The 20585-nt window shown below is 44.8% G+C and overlaps 1 protein-coding gene across 1 annotated transcript; it reads right to left on the reverse strand.

Moving 5' to 3' along the window:
* Positions 1–364: 364 nt before the first annotated feature.
* LOC100517524 (butyrophilin subfamily 1 member A1-like) lies at positions 365–7075 on the reverse strand. The gene is made up of 5 exons (XM_084970540.1): positions 7062–7075; positions 6802–6926; positions 5803–6067; positions 2733–2755; positions 365–1128 (listed from the first exon to the last, which is right to left on the reverse strand). The coding sequence occupies exons 1-5, from the start codon at positions 7073–7075 to the stop codon at positions 560–562; spliced, it is 996 nt and encodes a 331-aa protein (XP_084826666.1). The 3' UTR covers positions 365–559.
* Between the last annotated feature and the right edge of the window lie 13510 nt (positions 7076–20585).

The raw sequence follows: 20585 nt of genomic DNA on the forward strand, positions 1-20585 counted from the left end.
GGGCACTGGTAAGGTTAGAATCAATCACAAAGGACAAATATCTAACACAAAAATTGATTAAAGACATACATACATGTTTGCGTTTCATGCAAAGAATTCTAGAATTGAATTGAGGGCAATAGAGGGGCTCCATAGAGTTGTCAGACTCCCAAGTTCACTTCAATTTCTCTACCATCTGCATCATATTACATGGTCATATATGTTTTTTGAGTTCCATTAATCATGACACTTTATAGCCAGAAGAAAAGTAAAGAAGAAAAGAAAGACACAATTTTCCTTTAAGGACACATCCTTGTAATTCACCTTTTAATACAACACCATCCTTTGATCACATGCACCAGGGGAGTCTAGGAGATCTAGTACTTACAGGAGGCTGTCATAGGAAAAGGTAATAATGAGAAAGAATACACAATGAAAAGAGGGAGAATTGATATGAGGGACAATCATTAAGTCTGAGTCCCAGAGCTTTATATTGACAATGAACCAGTAGAGAGTAGGGAAAAAATCTATTTATATATCTTGTTGGGGGAGAAGTGCCATCTTCTATGGGGCAAAGTGATCATTTCACCTGGAGGGTAGGTTTATGAATTACATCAGTACATTCTCCTTCAGCTGAACAGATGTTTAGGGAGCCCGAGTCAGAGGACCAAAATCTGAAAAGTGGTCTTAGGACACCATAGAATGTGTTCTGGGGAAAGGTGAAAATGTGGGATCCATCTGTCATGTTGTAGAAAGATACATCTCCAGCCTCATAATCCAGGAATATCCCCACCTTAAGGGGTCTTTCTCTTAGAGGAAGAGAAGTTTCCGGGGAGGTGAGGGCCCAGTAGTCCCCGTCATAGAGCCTAATGGCCCAGAAACCATTCTGTGGGGACATAATGAATGCCCCCTTCCTGGTCACATTATCTCTACAAATTCCCAGGTCCCAAGATTGCATGTCCCCAACCTCCACCTCCCAGTAGGCCCTCCCTGAGTTGATGCGCAGCTGACCCAGCACACAGGGAATGGAGTTGAATCTCTGTGTGGAGCTGGGTAGATCTTGACAAGTTTCTTGCCAGGTAACTCGCCTCCCTCTTTCAGACACGAGGAGGGCAGGATGGGCAGTGGCTTCATCCAGGGTCACATTTGCTGCAAAGACAAGTGTACTATCATGCTTCTGGCAATGGTCATAGGCATGGGCCAGAGGGCTCCCGTTCTGTCAGGACTCCTCTGGCCCTGGGTAGATCCAGCTCACTTTTACCCAGGAATCCTCCAGCCACCCCACAAAATGCAAGTTCCCTGCTGGATCTTGATAGACTCACCAGCTTCAAATTCTTCTTTCCTCCAATCTATAAGGTAAAAAATAATCATGAGACCCCACTGTCTGAAAAATAAATCTGCCTGTCTGTCCAGAAAACCATGAGTATAAATTCCCTAGGATTATGTCAAGAATAATATCAACCAGGAGTTCCTGTCATGCCGCAGTGGTTAACGAATCCGACTAGGAACCATGAGGCTGCGGGTTCGATCCCTGCTCTTGCTCAGTGGGTTAACGATCCAGCGTTGCTGTGAGCTGTGGTGTAGGTTGCAGACGCGGCTCAGATCCTGAGTTTCTGTGGCTCTGGCATAGGCTGGCGGCTACAGCTCTGATTAGACCCCTAGCCTAGGAAACTCCATATGCCGCGGGAGCAGCCCAAGAAATAGCAAAAAACAAAACAAAAAAAAAGAATAATAGCAACCAAGAAAAATATTCTTTCATAACTTGAACTTCTTTTTACAATCTATTAAATTATGTCTGACTTGAGACCTGACCCATTTTCTGTGTCTTCTAAGTCAACATCCCTGTAGGATAAATATCTATAAACTTGTTAGGATGTTTTAGAGAAAATAGGGAACATGGTGTATCTGACCAAGTAAAGTATTTTTCATGTTAGTGTCCTCAGATTTTAGCTGATGAAAATCACTCTGCATATGCTCAAAACACAATGTAAAGTGCAATTAAAAAATGAAAAACCTGCTATAATTTAATGTTTCCAACAAATTATTATCTGTTTAAAACATTGAGTAATCTATGGAGTTCATGTTGTCTATGGTTTGGATTTTCTTTGATTTTCAGCATATTATTTTTGGACATGGTAGGTGTTCATTGCAAATATCCTAGAGAGTAGGGTTGTCTTCATCAGAGTCCATGTTACTCACCAGGATATATTGGAGCATCCCTCCAGGCTGCAAAAGAAAACATAGGAAATCCTTTGGCTTTTTTCCTTCTCCATTTCCTCCTGTTATCTTTTCCATTGCTCCCTGTCATTATCCCTTTTCTTGTTTTGAATCCCTCAGACTTCCTCTTTCTATCCTGTATTACCTCTGTATTGCATTTTAAGAAACATGATAAATAAAAACGGTCAGGTTTAAGATACAGATAATAAGTTAAAATGGTCAGGTTTAAGATATAGGTAGAAATACAGAAGCAACAAAATGTGGGAGGGACAGAGGTGGAACACAAAGCAGGGAGCATAAGATAAAGACAAGAAGAAAGGAAAGAGGACAGGGTGGGGGGCAGAACATGCTGAATCACTTCTCATTTACACTTCAGAGAGAATTCATTACAGAAATTTAGAGAAAGAAAAGCAAAGGCTTCTTTGCCCAATATAGACATTTTAAGTTTTATGCCTGCATTCTCTCATACTGCTAGAGGGACAGGACCCAAGAGAGATGGAAGAAGGAAGCTTTCTGAGAGACAACCATTTGCTTACCTTTCTTGAATTGAGCCTTCCTCCTAGCTGAGAGAAAACACAAAACACCCATAGATATGAGAGGATTTCTTGACTTCATGAGGAAGATGCACTTAAAGCCATACATCTGCTAATGGTTATATCTGCATGTTGGTCAAGTAATTCACATTTTAAAAATAATGAGAAATCTTTCTGGTCCATTCTAAATAAAAAGTTCCCTTCAATTTTAGGAGTACTACATGATACGTAGGGACATGAGAACATAAAATATTCATGTAGAGTACTAAAAAATAGTTTAAGAATTCTTCATAAGATAGCCTTAGACTATAAGGATACATTACCAAGGAAGTGGGATAGAAAAATCAACATAAAAATATCATGAAGGAAGAGAAATTTTCAAATACATGTTAGAGTGGATAAAATAACCACAAAAGAAGAAGAAGAACTAAAGTTGGAAAGAGAAATTAAGCAGGCAGATCAGGAAAATATATTTACAGACAGATCACTTGAGGGTATGTTCAAGGAAAGTGGACTCATCAGTCAACTACAAGAGGAACTTATAATAGAAAAAGTGTGTAAATCAAAAGGAAAAACTTCTCTCTCTAACCAAGTTTGGAGTCTGAATGTTTACACTCAAAATCAGGACAATATCAGGTACAAAACAGTGGGCACTCCATCTCAGAGGACACATTAGAGAACCCAGTCTAAAGAAAGTTTTTTATTTCAGAGAAAACAATATTCTTCAAAACACATTTTTCTTGCCCAACTCCTTTCATTTAACAAACCTTACAATGAAATCACGGTAATCATCTGGAAGACAGTAAATGAAAGTAATAGCAAAGGAAGGCAAGAAACAAAGAGAATATTTCTAGGAAATATACCTTCCCCACCAAAAAAAGACCAGAAAAAGTTACCAATCTCATCCTGAAGTGCTCCTGAAAGATAAATTAAAAAAAGACTCATGTAAATATGAGGAAATCATCAAAACAACAGGGAAGGAAGAAGAAAATATCTAGGTGTGGGATTAATAATTCAAAATTGACAACAGAATGCATATTCAATAAAATAATGATATAACAAATGTTTTTTAGTAGATATTTTTATGCTTTCTGTTTTCTTTTTTTATGATTTTTTTATTTTCCCACTGTACAGCAAGGGGGTCAGGTTATCCTTACAAGTATACATTACAATTACATTTTTTCCCCCACCATTTCTTCTGTTGCAACATGAGTATCTAGAAAAAGTTCTCAATGCTATTCAGCAGGATCTCCTTGTAAATCTATTCTAAGTTGTGTCTGATAAGCCCAAGCCCCCGATCCCTCCCCCTCCCATCAGGCAGCCACAAGTCTCTTCTCCAAGTCCATGATTTTCTTTATTTTGGTAGAGTGGATTGATATTGATTTTTCATTTTGAAAGTGTTTCTGACTATGCCACATTGAACAAGATGCTTTTCAGGTAAAGCACTCTTTTTATAATAGTGTGAAACACATGTATCAGTCCTGAAAAGGTCTTTTTGGAAGATGCCACAGCAGCTGAGAAAGTGGATGACTGACATCAGGGTCATAGCTTTCGAGGACTTATGGTTTCTATTTCTCTTTATTTAACACAACTGTAAGAAAAACTAATTTAGTTTTCAATAGTGCTTTCAAAATTACCTCATGTTTATCACCTAATGAAGAAAGTCAAAGAGCTAAGGAGCATGGATCTAATCATATTCTTTCCATTCCTGTTAACTTAACACGGGAGTGAAGAATGTCTCAGAAAACCAATCTTTCATAATCCAAGAGTAAAGAAATGGAATAAAATGGATGTTGAGGCTGACTCATGTATTTGGGGCAAATACAATTTTCAGCAATAAGTTAGTAAAAAAAAATGGTACAAGTATAAGAGCAAAGTGTTAGAAAACTGAGCACTTATTTCATCTCTTTTCTATAATATGACTCAAGGTTTTACTGATGTCCCTTAGAGAACTTGTGTGCACATTTCAATAGATTAGCTCATCTATAGAACTGAGATTTTATTAAAAGAGAGTACTTAGGAGTCCTTATGATATAAGGAATCAAGCCTTTAGGTCATATACACTTTCTCTTATCCAAACACTGTTGACGGAAATATCTCTGGCATTGTTAGAAACATTCTGTGGGCACAATTAAATATCTGCTCTGTTCAATAGAGGAAAGCATGTATTAATGCAGAAATATGTTTAACAAGTTATATATTGACTATATATGTATGCCTTAAGCAATACTACACCACTTAAAAAAAAAAGGAGGAATAATTTTTGTGCTTCAGTGGGAAAAAATGTGAGTAGTATCCAGGAGGACACAGGTTCCATCCCGGCCCTCGCTCAGGAGGTTAAGGCTCTGGCGTGGCCATGGGCTGTGGTGTGTGGTTCCCAGGGGTGGCTGGTACCCAGTCTTGCTGCTTCTGTGGTGTAGGCCAGCGGCTACAGCTCCCATTCAGCCCCTAGCCTGGGAACGTCCCTGTGCCGGTGGGTGTGGCCCTTACAAAACAAAACAGGCTAGTAATGCCATCTCACCTAACTTCTGGGGAGGAAAAGTAAGCATTCTAAAAGCGAGTAACACAAAAGGAACTGAAAAGATGTGTTACGTGGAACTGAAGATTGCTCTAAATTTTCAACAGCCTCCGTCAGGGAGAACTGACATTTCAGAACTCTGAGACACACAAAATGACACAACCGGTAGGCCTGGCTTTTGTTTAGAACAGCAGGCAAACTGAAGTAACATGTTCATACCTGGGAATACTTGGTTCCCAGGGGGAAGGCCAGTGGAAGAGGGGCGCCCTGGCACACTCTGGACCGATGGATGATAGCATATACTACTTAGGCTTTGAAAGGGCAATGGGCAGAGGGCATTAACTGAGCCATTTTGGGGCCATCTCCCATCCTTTAAGTCTTTGAAGAACTATCACTTGTGCAGGAGTGGCCCCTCTGACTTGGAAGTCCCGACAAAGCCCCTGTGTTTGGATGTTTTCTAGAAACACACGTGGAAGAGAAACCATCTCCCTATTGCTAACGTCTTCATGAAACTGTGGCAAGTGCCTGAAAGACCGAAGCAAAGCCAGTCCTTACCGGGAGGGCATGGCATGCATTGCAAAGAGAAGGAATGGCAGAGCAGACAAGGTAGGCAAACAGAAGAGGACAGAAGTAACGTGGGACAAGTCCCACGCAAAACATGGAGGTGGAGCCCGTAGACATGACGTGCAAGAGAAAGGCATGCCGACAGAAGCGAAATAGATGAAATGGCAGACAAGATGAAAGGTTGAACCAGTCTCTTCGGAGGGGCTCAAGAGCAATGGTATATCAGAAATCTTACCACTTATTTTCTGAAGTTTTTCTGAAAAAAAAAAAAAGGTAAATGTAAATATCATGAGGGAGAACTAGAGGGAGAATTCAGATTTATTGAAAACTTCCTATTTAAAATGAACCCTCTGCAGTTTCAAGGGACAACCACAGCCACCCCCACAGCCACCCGCACACACATCGGCTCAGAGGACTGCAGTGTTCAGAGATCGTCCACAGTAAAGGAACAGAGGGGAAATGGAGTTAATTTCGATGAGCTGAAGAAAACGAGAATGATTCAATCTGGGGTTGAGTTCGCAAAAGCAGTTTGGATCCCTTTGACCATATTTAGGGTCCTGTGTTCTGCTGTGCATTTTAACATGGCCATGGGCTGGCTGTGCATGTGGAAGTCAGTTCTCATGCTGGTGGTCAGGGGCGCTACCTTGTGTCAAGTTGCCACAAACCCTGTGTGAGGTTATACGAAGACACTGTTGGTGTATGGGATACACTGTCAGGTTTCCAGGTGCCTCTTTTCACAACCAGACTGCTACTGATTAAATGGCGACCTCACTGAATTTGAGTGTGTGTTTTACCTCAAGCTTAAGGGCAGCTTTTCTGAACCAAAGCACATGGGTGCTGAATCCAGGAGAGAGAAAGTTTCCCTGAGAGAGGCTGTTTCTCACCCCGTGTTTACTGTGCATCCTCCTATCTCAGAGGAAACACCTAAACATGCATGTGTGAGACAGGTTTTCCGAACATCATGGAGAAGACGTAGCCAGAGCTCTGCACCTCCGAATGAGTGCTTCCGGAGCGTTTTCAAGTCACGTCCACTCCTGAGTTCAAGAGGCAGATCTCTAAACTCCATTCCATGGAAAGCACCACCACCCTTTTCAGAATGCTTTGTCACATACAGGCTTATGAAGATTGAAAATAATTCTTGTGTTAGGGTATTAAGGAGAGGTGTGGAATCATCTCAGAACACAACTTTGGACTTTCGTTATGTATGATCAGTGTGATTTCTTGAAGGGTAACAGTGCACATAAACATACCAAAGGACGGTCATCTTGGTGAGATGATAAAGAGATAGGTAAAAATAAAAATGAGCGAAGAGTAAGAACTGTGGTTGTAAACTGAAAATAACCAGGACAAGTCAGGCAACAATATTTCTATACACTGGGTCCCTTGAGAGTGTGATCGGCAGACGTGAACTGGCCTGTCTTAAGATAACTTATGCAGGGCATCGGCCGTCGACAGAGGGCAAAAATATCCAAGGAAAAACTCATCCCTGTAACCAGGGTTGGAATCGGAACCATTCCAGTAACAACTGGGACAATGTCAAATACAACACAGCGGGCACTGCATCTAGTTGTGGTGGTGGAGGACCCAGGTAAAAGGAAGCTTTCTGTGGAATGGAAGAAAGAGCATTCTTCTCAGCCTGGTTCTCTTCATTTAACAAACCTCATAATGAGAGGGTGTTAAGTGCCTGGAAGACAGTGACTTGAAGCAATATCAAAGGAAGGAGAGGCAAGAGAGATTAAATATTTCTAGGAAATATATCCACCCCTCCAAAACAGAAAAAAAAAAGAAAGAAAAGAAGAAGGAAAAGTAAGAAACAAGTTGCCTGATGTTCTCCTGAAAAGGAAATTTACAAATAGTCATGTAACTGTTAAGGAAACGATGACAGATAGTAACAAGATGAGGACAATTGCCAGGCATGGTGTTTCTGACACAGAAGACCTATCTAATAAAATGAAGTCATGTTATTTCAGGAGTTCCCCCTGTGGAACGGTGGGTTAGGAACCTCACTTCAGTGGCTCGTGTTGCAGTGGAGGTGCGAGTTCTTGCTCAGGCTGGACACAGTGAGTTGAAGGACGTGGCATTGCCCCAGCAATGGTCTTGGTTGCAGCTGTGGCTCAGATTCAGCGACTGGCCCTGGAACTTCCACATGCCATGGGTGCAAACATAAAAAAACAAACACACAAAAAAAACCAACGAAAAATGATAGCAATGGCTATCTTGGCCGTGGATCGAAGTTAAATCTCGCAGTTTGGAGACACTTCTGACAATGGCACATTAGACAAGTTGTGTTCCAGTGAAAGCATGGTTTCGTAGTTCATGTGAAACACAAGAGTCACTCCCGAAAAAGTCTTTTCGGAAGATGCCACAGTGCCTGAGCAAGGGGATGACGTATGTCTGGGTACTGGCTTTTGCAAGTGTGATGGTGTCTAATGCTTTGCATGTCACAAAGCGATGCTACACTTAATGTAGTTGTTAAGAGAGCTTTCAAAATAGCCTCTGAAGGTCTCATCTCCTGCGGAAAGGCAAAGAACTGGGCGACAAGGCTCTAATCCTATGCTTTCCATTCTTGTCAACTGACATGGTCGTAAGGACGTTCTCAGCAACAGATCATTTTTATACTCGAAGCGCAGAGAAATGGAATCAAATCGATGTTGAGACGGGCTCGTGCATTTTGGGGAAATGCAGGTTTCGAAAATGCGTTGGTGGAGGGAAACGAAGGGCACGATTGAATGAGCAAGGTGCCAGAAAGCCATGCTCTTGTTCTCTCTCTTTTCTTTGATGTGACTCGAGGCTTTCCTGGGAGTTCCCGTCATGGCTCAGTGGAAGTGAATCGGGCGAGCATCCAGGAGGACACGGGTTCCATCCCGGCCCTCGCTCAGAGGTTAAGGCTCTGGCGTGGCCACGGGCTGTGGTGTGTGGTTCGCAGGGGTGGCCGGTACCCGGCCTTGCTGCTTCTGTGGTGTACGCCGGCGGCTACAGCTCCCATTCAGCCCCTAGCCTGGGAACGTCCCTGTGCGGGTGGTGGGTGTGGCCCTTACAAAACAAAACAGGCTAGTAATGCCATCTCACCTAACTTCTGGGGAGGAAAAGTAAGCATTCTAAAAGCGAGTAACACAAAAGGAACTGAAAAGATGTGTTACGTGGAACTGAAAAGATGTGTTACGTGGAACTGAAGATTGCTCTAAATTTTCAACAGCCTCCGTCAGGGAGAACTGACATTTCAGAACTCTGAGACACACAAAATGACACAACCGGTAGGCCTGGCTTTTGTTTAGAACAGCAGGCAAACTGAAGTAACATGTTCATACCTGGGAATACTTGGTTCCCAGGGGGAAGGCCAGTGGAAGAGGGGCGCCCTGGCACACTCTGGACCGATGGATGATAGCATATGCTACTTAGGCTTTGAAAGGGCAATGGGCAGAGGGCGTTATCGGAGCCATTTGGGGGCCATCTCCCATCCCTTAAGTCTTTGAAGAGCTATCACTTGTGTAGGAATGGCCCCTCTGACTTGGAAGTCCCGACAGAGCCCCTGTGTTTGGATGTTTTCTAGAAACACACGTGGAAGAGAAACCATCTCCCTCTCAGCGTAATGCTTTGCATCTCACCAACTTCTTCATGAAACTGTGGCAAGTGCCTGAAAGACCGAAGCAAAGCCAGTCCTTACCGGGAGGGCATGGCATGCATTGCAAAGAGAAGGAATGGCAGAGCAGAGGAGGTAGGCAAACAGAAATGGACAGAAGGAACGTGGGACACGTCCAACGCAAAACATTGAGGTGGAGCCCGTAGACAGGACGTGCAAGAGAAAGGCATGCCGACAGAAGCGAAATAGATGAAACGGCACACAAGATGAAAGGCTGAACCAGTCTCTTCGGAGGGGCTCAAGAGCAATGGGATATCAGAAAATTTACCGTTTTTTTTCCGAAGAGTGTCTGAAAAAAAAAAAGAAAAGGCAAAGGTAAATGTAAATATCATGGGGGAGAACTAGAGGGAGAATTCAGATTTATTGAAAATTTCATATTTAAAATGAACCCTCTCCAGTTTCAAGTGACAACCAAACCCCCCTGCCCCCCCGCCACACACACACACATCGACTCCGCGGGCTGTAGTGTTCAGAGATGGTCTACAGTAAATGAGTAGAGGGGAAATGGAGTTAATCCCAATTAATTGAAGAAAACAAGAACTATCAGTTCTGGGGCTTAGTTTGTAAAAGTAGTCTGGATCCCTTTGACAATATTTAGGTTCCTCCTGTTCTGTTGGTGCGCTTTAGCATGGCCATGGGCTGGTTGTGCATGTGGAAGTTACTCCTCATCCTTGTGGTTGGGGGGCGCTACCTCATGTAAAGTTGCCGCAAACCCTGTGTAGGGTGATACTCAGACCCTTTTGGTATCTCCGTGTGCCTCTTTTCACAATGTGACTGCTACTGATTAAACGGGCAGCCTTGTTGCTACTGATTAAATGGCAACCTTGTTGTATTTGAGTGTGCGTTTTACTTCATGCATAAGCGCAGCTTTTCTGAACCAAAGCACATGGGTGCTGAATCCAGGAGAGAGAAAGTTTCCCTGAGAGAGGCTGTTTCTCACCCCGTGTTTACTGTGCATCCTCCTATCTCAGAGGAAACACCTAAACATGCATGTGTGAGACAGGTTTTCCGAACATCATGGAGAAGACGTAGCCAGAGCTCTGCACCTCCGAATGAGTGCTTCCGGAGCGTTTTCAAGTCACGTCCACTCCTGAGTTCAAGAGGCAGATCTCTAAACTCCATTCCATGGAAAGCACCACCACCCTTTTCAGAATGCTTTGTCACATACAGGCTTATGAAGATTGAAAATAATTCTTGTGTTAGGGTATTAAGGAGAGGTGTGGAATCATCTCAGAACACAACTTTGGACTTTCGTTATGTATGATCAGTGTGATTTCTTGAAGGGTAACAGTGCACATAAACATACCAAAGGACGGTCATCTTGGTGAGATGATAAAGAAATAGGTAAAAATAAAAATGAGCGAAGAGTAAGAACTGTGGTTGTAAACTGAAAATAACCAGGACAAGTCAGGCAACGCTATTCATATACACTGGGTCCCTTGAGAGTGTGATCGGCAGAAGTGAACTGGCCTATCTTAAGATAACTTATGCAGGGCATCGGCCGTCGACAGAGGGCAAAACTATCCAAGGAAAAACTCATCCCTGTAACCAGGGTTGGAATCGGAACCATTCCAGTAACAACTGGGACAATGTCAAATACAACACAGCGGGCACTGCATCTAGTTGTGGTGGTGGAGGACCCAGGTAAAAGGAAGCTTTCTGTGGAATGGAAGAAAGAGCATTCTTCTCAGCCTGGTTCTCTTCATTTAACAAACCTCATAATGAGAGGGTGTTAAGTGCCTGGAAGACAGTGACTTAAAGCAATATCAAAGGAAGGAAAGGAAAGAAGGAAAAGCTGTTTTGAGGAAATGCATCCACCCCTCCAAAAAAAGAGAAAACGTCAGAAATAAGTTACCTGTTTCATCCTGAAGTTCTCCTGGAAAGTAAATTTACAAAGAGTCACGTAAATAAATGTGAAGGAAACCACGACAGATAGTAACAAGAAGATGACAGTTGCCAGGCATGGAATTTCTGACTCAAGAGACATGTCTAATAAAATGAAGTCATGTTATTTCAGGAGTTCCCACTGTGGTACAGTGGTTAGGAATCTCACTTCAGTGACTCGTGTTGCAGTGGAAGTGTGGGTTCATGCTCTGGCTGGACACAGTGCCTTGAAGGATGTGGCATTGCCCCAGCAGTAGTGTCGGTTGCAGCTGTGGCTCAGATACAGTCACCGGCCCTGGAACTTCCACATGCCGTGGGCACGACCACAAACGAAAAAAACAATTGCTATCTTGGTAATGGGTCACAGTTACATCTCTTGGTTTGGCAAACGCTTCTGACGATGCCAGATTAAACAAGTGGTCTTCCAGGGAAAGCATTACTTTCGAAGTTTGTGTGAAACACATGCATCGCTCCCGAAAAAGCCTTTTCAGAAGATGCCACAGTGCCTGAGCAAGTGGATGACGTACGTCTGGGTACTGGCTTTTGCAAGTGTGATGGTGTCTAATGCTTTGCATGTCACAAAGCGATGCTAAACTTAATGTAGTTGTCAAGAGGGCTTTCCAAATTGCCTCTGAAGGTGTCGTCTCCTGCAGAAAGGCAAAGACCTGGGCGACAAGGCTCTAATCCTATGCTTTCCATTCTTGTCAACTGACATGGTCGTAAGGACGTTCTCAGCAACAGATCATTTTTATACTCGAAGCGCAGAGAAATGGAATCAAATCGATGTTGAGACGGGCTCGTGCATTTTGGGGAAATGCAGGTTTCGAAAATGCGTTGGTGGAGGGAAACGAAGGGCACGATTGAATGAGCAAGGTGCCAGAAAGCCATGCTCTTGTTCTCTCTCTTTTCTTTGATGTGACTCGAGGCTTTTTGGGAGTTCCCGTCATGGCTCAGTGGAAGTGAATCGGGCGAGCATCCAGGAGGACACAGGTTCCATCCCGGCCCTCGCTCAGGAGGTTAAGGCTCTGGCGTGGCCACGGGCTGTGGTGTGTGGTTCGCAGGGGTGGCCGGTACCCGGCCTTGCTGCTTCTGTGGTGTACGCCGGCGGCTACAGCTCCCATTCAGCCCCTAGCCTGGGAACGTCCCTGTGCCGGTGGGTGTGGCCCTTACAAAACAAAACAGGCTAGTAATGCCATCTCACCTAACTTCTGGGGAGGAAAAGTAAGCATTCTAAAAGCGAGTAACACAAAAGGAACTGAAAAGATGTGTTACATGGAACTGAAAAGATGTGTTACGTGGAACTGAAGATTGCTCTAAATTTTCAACAGCCTCCGTCAGGGAGAACTGACATTTCAGAACTCTGAGACACACAAAATGACACAACCGGTAGGCCTGGCTTTTGTTTAGAACAGCAGGCAAACTGAAGTAACATGTTCATACCTGGGAATACTTGGTTCCCAGGGGGAAGGCCAGTGGAAGAGGGGCGCCCTGGCACACTCTGGACCGATGGATGATAGCATATGCTACTTAGGCTTTGAAAGGGCAATGGGCAGAGGGCGTTATCGGAGCCGTTTGGGGGCCATCTCCCATCCCTTAAGTCTTTGAAGAGCTATCACTTGTGTAGGAATGGCCCCTCTGATTTGGAAGTCCCGACAGAGCCCCTGTGTTTGGATGTTTTCTAGAAACACACGTGGAAGAGAAACCATCTCCCTCTCAGCGTAATGCTTTGCATCTCACCAACTTCTTCATGAAACTGTGGCAAGTGCCTGAAAGACCGAAGCAAAGCCAGTCCTTACCGGGAGGGCATGGCATGCATTGCAAAGAGAAGGAATGGCAGAGCAGAGGAGGTAGGCAAACAGAAATGGACAGAAGGAACGTGGGACACGTCCAACGCAAAACATTGAGGTGGAGCCCGTAGACAGGACGTGCAAGAGAAAGGCATGCCGACAGAAGCGAAATAGATGAAACGGCACACAAGATGAAAGGCTGAACCAGTCTCTTCGGAGGGGCTCAAGAGCAATGGGATATCAGAAAATTTACCGTTTTTTTTCCGAAGAGTGTCTGAAAAAAAAAAGAAAAGGCAAAGGTAAATGTAAATATCATGGGGGAGAACTAGAGGGAGAATTCAGATTTATTGAAAATTTCATATTTAAAATGAACCCTCTCCAGTTTCAAGTGACAACCAAACCCCCCTGCCCCCCCGCCACACACACACACATCGACTCCGCGGGCTGTAGTGTTCAGAGATGGTCTACAGTAAATGAGTAGAGGGGAAATGGAGTTAATCCCAATTAATTGAAGAAAACAAGAACTATCAGTTCTGGGGCTTAGTTTGTAAAAGTAGTCTGGATCCCTTTGACAATATTTAGGTTCCTCCTGTTCTGTTGGTGCGCTTTAGCATGGCCATGGGCTGGTTGTGCATGTGGAAGTTACTCCTCATCCTTGTGGTTGGGGGGCGCTACCTCATGTAAAGTTGCCGCAAACCCTGTGTAGGGTGATACTCAGACCCTTTTGGTATCTCCGTGTGCCTCTTTTCACAATGTGACTGCTACTGATTAAACGGGCAGCCTTGTTGCTACTGATTAAATGGCAACCTTGTTGTATTTGAGTGTGCGTTTTACTTCATGCATAAGCGCAGCTTTTCTGAACCAAAGCACATGGGTGCTGAATCCAGGAGAGAGAAAGTTTCCCTGAGAGAGGCTGTTTCTCACCCCGTGTTTACTGTGCATCCTCCTATCTCAGAGGAAACACCTAAACATGCATGTGTGAGACAGGTTTTCCGAACATCATGGAGAAGACGTAGCCAGAGCTCTGCACCTCCGAATGAGTGCTTCCGGAGCGTTTTCAAGTCACGTCCACTCCTGAGTTCAAGAGGCAGATCTCTAAACTCCATTCCATGGAAAGCACCACCACCCTTTTCAGAATGCTTTGTCACATTATTTTCAATCTTATGAAGATTGAAAATAATTCTTGTGTTAGGGTATTAAGGAGAGGTGTGGAATCATCTCAGAACACAACTTTGGACTTTCGTTATGTATGATCAGTGTGATTTCTTGAAGGGTAACAGTGCACATAAACATACCAAAGGACGGTCATCTTGGTGAGATGATAAAGAAATAGGTAAAAATAAAAATGAGCGAAGAGTAAGAACTGTGGTTGTAAACTGAAAATAACCAGGACAAGTCAGGCAACGCTATTCATATACACTGGGTCCCTTGAGAGTGTGATCGGCAGACGTGAACTGGCCTATCTTAAGATAACTTATGCAGGGCATCGGCCGTCGACAGAGGGCAAAACTATCCAAGGAAAAACTCATCCCTGTAACCAGGGTTGGAATCGGAACCATTCCAGTAACAACTGGGACAATGTCAAATACAACACAGCGGGCACTGCATCTAGTTGTGGTGGTGGAGGACCCAGGTAAAAGGAAGCTTTCTGTGGAATGGAAGAAAGAGCATTCTTCTCAGCCTGGTTCTCTTCATTTAACAAACCTCATAATGAGAGGGTGTTAAGTGCCTGGAAGACAGTGACTTAAAGCAATATCAAAGGAAGGAAAGGAAAGAAGGAAAAGCTGTTTTGAGGAAATGCATCCACCCCTCCAAAAAAAGAGAAAACGTCAGAAATAAGTTACCTGTTTCATCCTGAAGTTCTCCTGGAAAGTAAATTTACAAAGAGTCACGTAAATAAATGTGAAGGAAACCACGACAGATAGTAACAAGAAGATGACAGTTGCCAGGCATGGAATTTCTGACTCAAGAGACATGTCTAATAAAATGAAGTCATGTTATTTCAGGAGTTCCCACTGTGGTACAGTGGTTAGGAATCTCACTTCAGTGACTCGTGTTGCAGTGGAAGTGTGGGTTCATGCTCTGGCTGGACACAGTGCCTTGAAGGATGTGGCATTGCCCCAGCAGTAGTGTCGGTTGCAGCTGTGGCTCAGATACAGTCACCGGCCCTGGAACTTCCACATGCCGTGGGCACGACCACAAACGAAAAAAACAATTGCTATCTTGGTAATGGGTCACAGTTACATCTCTCGGTTTGGCAAACGCTTCTGACGATGCCAGATTAAACAAGTGGTCTTCCAGGGAAAGCATTACTTTCGAAGTTTGTGTGAAACACATGCATCGCTCCCGAAAAAGCCTTTTCAGAAGATGCCACAGTGCCTGAGCAAGTGGATGACGTACGTCTGGGTACTGGCTTTTGCAAGTGTGATGGTGTCTAATGCTTTGCATGTCACAAAGCGATGCTAAACTTAATGTAGTTGTCAAGAGGGCTTTCCAAATTGCCTCTGAAGGTGTCGTCTCCTGCAGAAAGGCAAAGACCTGGGCGACAAGGCTCTAATCCTATGCTTTCCATTCTTGTCAACTGACATGGTCGTAAGGACGTTCTCAGCAACAGATCATTTTTATACTCGAAGCGCAGAGAAATGGAATCAAATCGATGTTGAGACGGGCTCGTGCATTTTGGGGAAATGCAGGTTTCGAAAATGCGTTGGTGGAGGGAAACGAAGGGCACGATTGAATGAGCAAGGTGCCAGAAAGCCATGCTCTTGTTCTCTCTCTTTTCTTTGATGTGACTCGAGGCTTTTTGGGAGTTCCCGTCATGGCTCAGTGGAAGTGAATCGGGCGAGCATCCAGGAGGACACAGGTTCCATCCCGGCCCTCGCTCAGGAGGTTAAGGCTCTGGCGTGGCCACGGGCTGTGGTGTGTGGTTCGCAGGGGTGGCCGGTACCCGGCCTTGCTGCTTCTGTGGTGTACGCCGGCGGCTACAGCTCCCATTCAGCCCCTAGCCTGGGAACGTCCCTGTGCCGGTGGGTGTGGCCCTTACAAAACAAAACAGGCTAGTAATGCCATCTCACCTAACTTCTGGGGAGGAAAAGTAAGCATTCTAAAAGCGAGTAACACAAAAGGAACTGAAAAGATGTGTTACATGGAACTGAAAAGATGTGTTACGTGGAACTGAAGATTGCTCTAAATTTTCAACAGCCTCCGTCAGGGAGAACTGACATTTCAGAACTCTGAGACACACAAAATGACACAACCGGTAGGCCTGGCTTTTGTTTAGAACAGCAGGCAAACTGAAGTAACATGTTCATACCTGGGAATACTTGGTTCCCAGGGGGAAGGCCAGTGGAAGAGGGGCGCCCTGGCACACTCTGGACCGATGGATGATAGCATATGCTACTTAGGCTTTGAAAGGGCAATGGGCAGAGGGCGTTATCGGAGCCGTTTGGGGGCCATCTCCCATCCCTTAAGTCTTTGAAGAGCTATCACTTGTGTAGGAATGGCCCCTCTGATTTGGAAGTCCCGACAGAGCCCCTGTGTTTGGATGTTTTCTAGAAACACACGTGGAAGAGAAACCATCTCCCTCTCAGCGTAATGCTTTGCATCTCACCAACTTCTTCATGAAACTGTGGCAAGTGCCTGAAAGACCGAAGCAAAGCCAGTCCTTACCGGGAGGGCATGGCATGCATTGCAAAGAGAAGGAATGGCAGAGCAGAGGAGGTAGGCAAACAGAAATGGACAGAAGGAACGTGGGACACGTCCAACGCAAAACATTGAGGTGGAGCCCGTAGACAGGACGTGCAAGAGAAAGGCATGCCGACAGAAGCGAAATAGATGAAACGGCACACAAGATGAAAGGCTGAACCAGTCTCTTCGGAGGGGCTCAAGAGCAATGGGATATCAGAAAATTTACCGTTTTTTTTCCGAAGAGTGTCTGAAAAAAAAAAGAAAAGGCAAAGGTAAATGTAAATATCATGGGGGAGAACTAGAGGGAGAATTCAGATTTATTGAAAATTTCATATTTAAAATGAACCCTCTCCAGTTTCAAGTGACAACCAAACCCCCCTGCCCCCCCGCCACACACACACACATCGACTCCGCGGGCTGTAGTGTTCAGAGATGGTCTACAGTAAATGAGTAGAGGGGAAATGGAGTTAATCCCAATTAATTGAAGAAAACAAGAACTATCAGTTCTGGGGCTTAGTTTGTAAAAGTAGTCTGGATCCCTTTGACAATATTTAGGTTCCTCTTGTTCTGTTGGTGCGCTTTAGCATGGCCATGGGCTGGTTGTGCATGTGGAAGTTACTCCTCATCCTTGTGGTTGGGGGGCGCTACCTCATGTAAAGTTGCCGCAAACCCTGTGTAGGGTGATACTCAGACCCTTTTGGTATCTCCGTGTGCCTCTTTTCACAATGTGACTGCTACTGATTAAACGGGCAGCCTTGTTGCTACTGATTAAATGGCAACCTTGTTGTATTTGAGTGTGCGTTTTACTTCATGCATAAGCGCAGCTTTTCTGAACCAAAGCACATGGGTGCTGAATCCAGGAGAGAGAAAGTTTCCCTGAGAGAGGCTGTTTCTCACCCCGTGTTTACTGTGCATCCTCCTATCTCAGAGGAAACACCTAAACATGCATGTGTGAGACAGGTTTTCCGAACATCATGGAGAAGACGTAGCCAGAGCTCTGCACCTCCGAATGAGTGCTTCCGGAGCGTTTTCAAGTCACGTCCACTCCTGAGTTCAAGAGGCAGATCTCTAAACTCCATTCCATGGAAAGCACCACCACCCTTTTCAGAATGCTTTGTCACATACAGGCTTATGAAGATTGAAAATAATTCTTGTGTTAGGGTATTAAGGAGAGGTGTGGAATCATCTCAGAACACAACTTTGGACTTTCGTTATGTATGATCAGTGTGATTTCTTGAAGGGTAACAGTGCACATAAACATACCAAAGGACGGTCATCTTGGTGAGATGATAAAGAAATAGGTAAAAATAAAAATGAGCGAAGAGTAAGAACTGTGGTTGTAAACTGAAAATAACCAGGACAAGTCAGGCAACGCTATTCATATACACTGGGTCCCTTGAGAGTGTGATCGGCAGACGTGAACTGGCCTATCTTAAGATAACTTATGCAGGGCATCGGCCGTCGACAGAGGGCAAAACTATCCAAGGAAAAACTCATCCCTGTAACCAGGGTTGGAATCGGAACCATTCCAGTAACAACTGGGACAATGTCAAATACAACACAGCGGGCACTGCATCTAGTTGTGGTGGTGGAGGACCCAGGTAAAAGGAAGCTTTCTGTGGAATGGAAGAAAGAGCATTCTTCTCAGCCTGGTTCTCTTCATTTAACAAACCTCATAATGAGAGGGTGTTAAGTGCCTGGAAGACAGTGACTTAAAGCAATATCAAAGGAAGGAAAGGAAAGAAGGAAAAGCTGTTTTGAGGAAATGCATCCACCCCTCCAAAAAAAGAGAAAACGTCAGAAATAAGTTACCTGTTTCATCCTGAAGTTCTCCTGGAAAGTAAATTTACAAAGAGTCACGTAAATAAATGTGAAGGAAACCACGACAGATAGTAACAAGAAGATGACAGTTGCCAGGCATGGAATTTCTGACTCAAGAGACATGTCTAATAAAATGAAGTCATGTTATTTCAGGAGTTCCCACTGTGGTACAGTGGTTAGGAATCTCACTTCAGTGACTCGTGTTGCAGTGGAAGTGTGGGTTCATGCTCTGGCTGGACACAGTGCCTTGAAGGATGTGGCATTGCCCCAGCAGTAGTGTCGGTTGCAGCTGTGGCTCAGATACAGTCACCGGCCCTGGAACTTCCACATGCCGTGGGCACGACCACAAACGAAAAAAACAATTGCTATCTTGGTAATGGGTCACAGTTACATCTCTCGGTTTGGCAAACGCTTCTGACGATGCCAGATTAAACAAGTGGTCTTCCAGGGAAAGCATTACTTTCGAAGTTTGTGTGAAACACATGCATCGCTCCCGAAAAAGCCTTTTCAGAAGATGCCACAGTGCCTGAGCAAGTGGATGACGTACGTCTGGGTACTGGCTTTTGCAAGTGTGATGGTGTCTAATGCTTTGCATGTCACAAAGCGATGCTAAACTTAATGTAGTTGTCAAGAGGGCTTTCCAAATTGCCTCTGAAGGTGTCGTCTCCTGCAGAAAGGCAAAGACCTGGGCGACAAGGCTCTAATCCTATGCTTTCCATTCTTGTCAACTGACATGGTCGTAAGGACGTTCTCAGCAACAGATCATTTTTATACTCGAAGCGCAGAGAAATGGAATCAAATCGATGTTGAGACGGGCTCGTGCATTTTGGGGAAATGCAGGTTTCGAAAATGCGTTGGTGGAGGGAAACGAAGGGCACGATTGAATGAGCAAGGTGCCAGAAAGCCATGCTCTTGTTCTCTCTCTTTTCTTTGATGTGACTCGAGGCTTTTTGGGAGTTCCCGTCATGGCTCAGTGGAAGTGAATCGGGCGAGCATCCAGGAGGACACAGGTTCCATCCCGGCCCTCGCTCAGGAGGTTAAGGCTCTGGCGTGGCCACGGGCTGTGGTGTGTGGTTCGCAGGGGTGGCCGGTACCCGGCCTTGCTGCTTCTGTGGTGTACGCCGGCGGCTACAGCTCCCATTCAGCCCCTAGCCTGGGAACGTCCCTGTGCCGGTGGGTGTGGCCCTTACAAAACAAAACAGGCTAGTAATGCCATCTCACCTAACTTCTGGGGAGGAAAAGTAAGCATTCTAAAAGCGAGTAACACAAAAGGAACTGAAAAGATGTGTTACATGGAACTGAAAAGATGTGTTACGTGGAACTGAAGATTGCTCTAAATTTTCAACAGCCTCCGTCAGGGAGAACTGACATTTCAGAACTCTGAGACACACAAAATGACACAACCGGTAGGCCTGGCTTTTGTTTAGAACAGCAGGCAAACTGAAGTAACATGTTCATACCTGGGAATACTTGGTTCCCAGGGGGAAGGCCAGTGGAAGAGGGGCGCCCTGGCACACTCTGGACCGATGGATGATAGCATATGCTACTTAGGCTTTGAAAGGGCAATGGGCAGAGGGCGTTATCGGAGCCGTTTGGGGGCCATCTCCCATCCCTTAAGTCTTTGAAGAGCTATCACTTGTGTAGGAATGGCCCCTCTGATTTGGAAGTCCCGACAGAGCCCCTGTGTTTGGATGTTTTCTAGAAACACACGTGGAAGAGAAACCATCTCCCTCTCAGCGTAATGCTTTGCATCTCACCAACTTCTTCATGAAACTGTGGCAAGTGCCTGAAAGACCGAAGCAAAGCCAGTCCTTACCGGGAGGGCATGGCATGCATTGCAAAGAGAAGGAATGGCAGAGCAGAGGAGGTAGGCAAACAGAAATGGACAGAAGGAACGTGGGACACGTCCAACGCAAAACATTGAGGTGGAGCCCGTAGACAGGACGTGCAAGAGA

Source organism: Sus scrofa, chromosome 7 (assembly GCF_054392235.1).
Source record: "Sus scrofa isolate SSC_HxYL_T2T_F1_AM1 chromosome 7, Sscrofa_HxYL_maternal_Yorkshire_Landrace_v2.0, whole genome shotgun sequence".
Lineage (NCBI taxonomy): Eukaryota > Metazoa > Chordata > Mammalia > Artiodactyla > Suidae > Sus > Sus scrofa.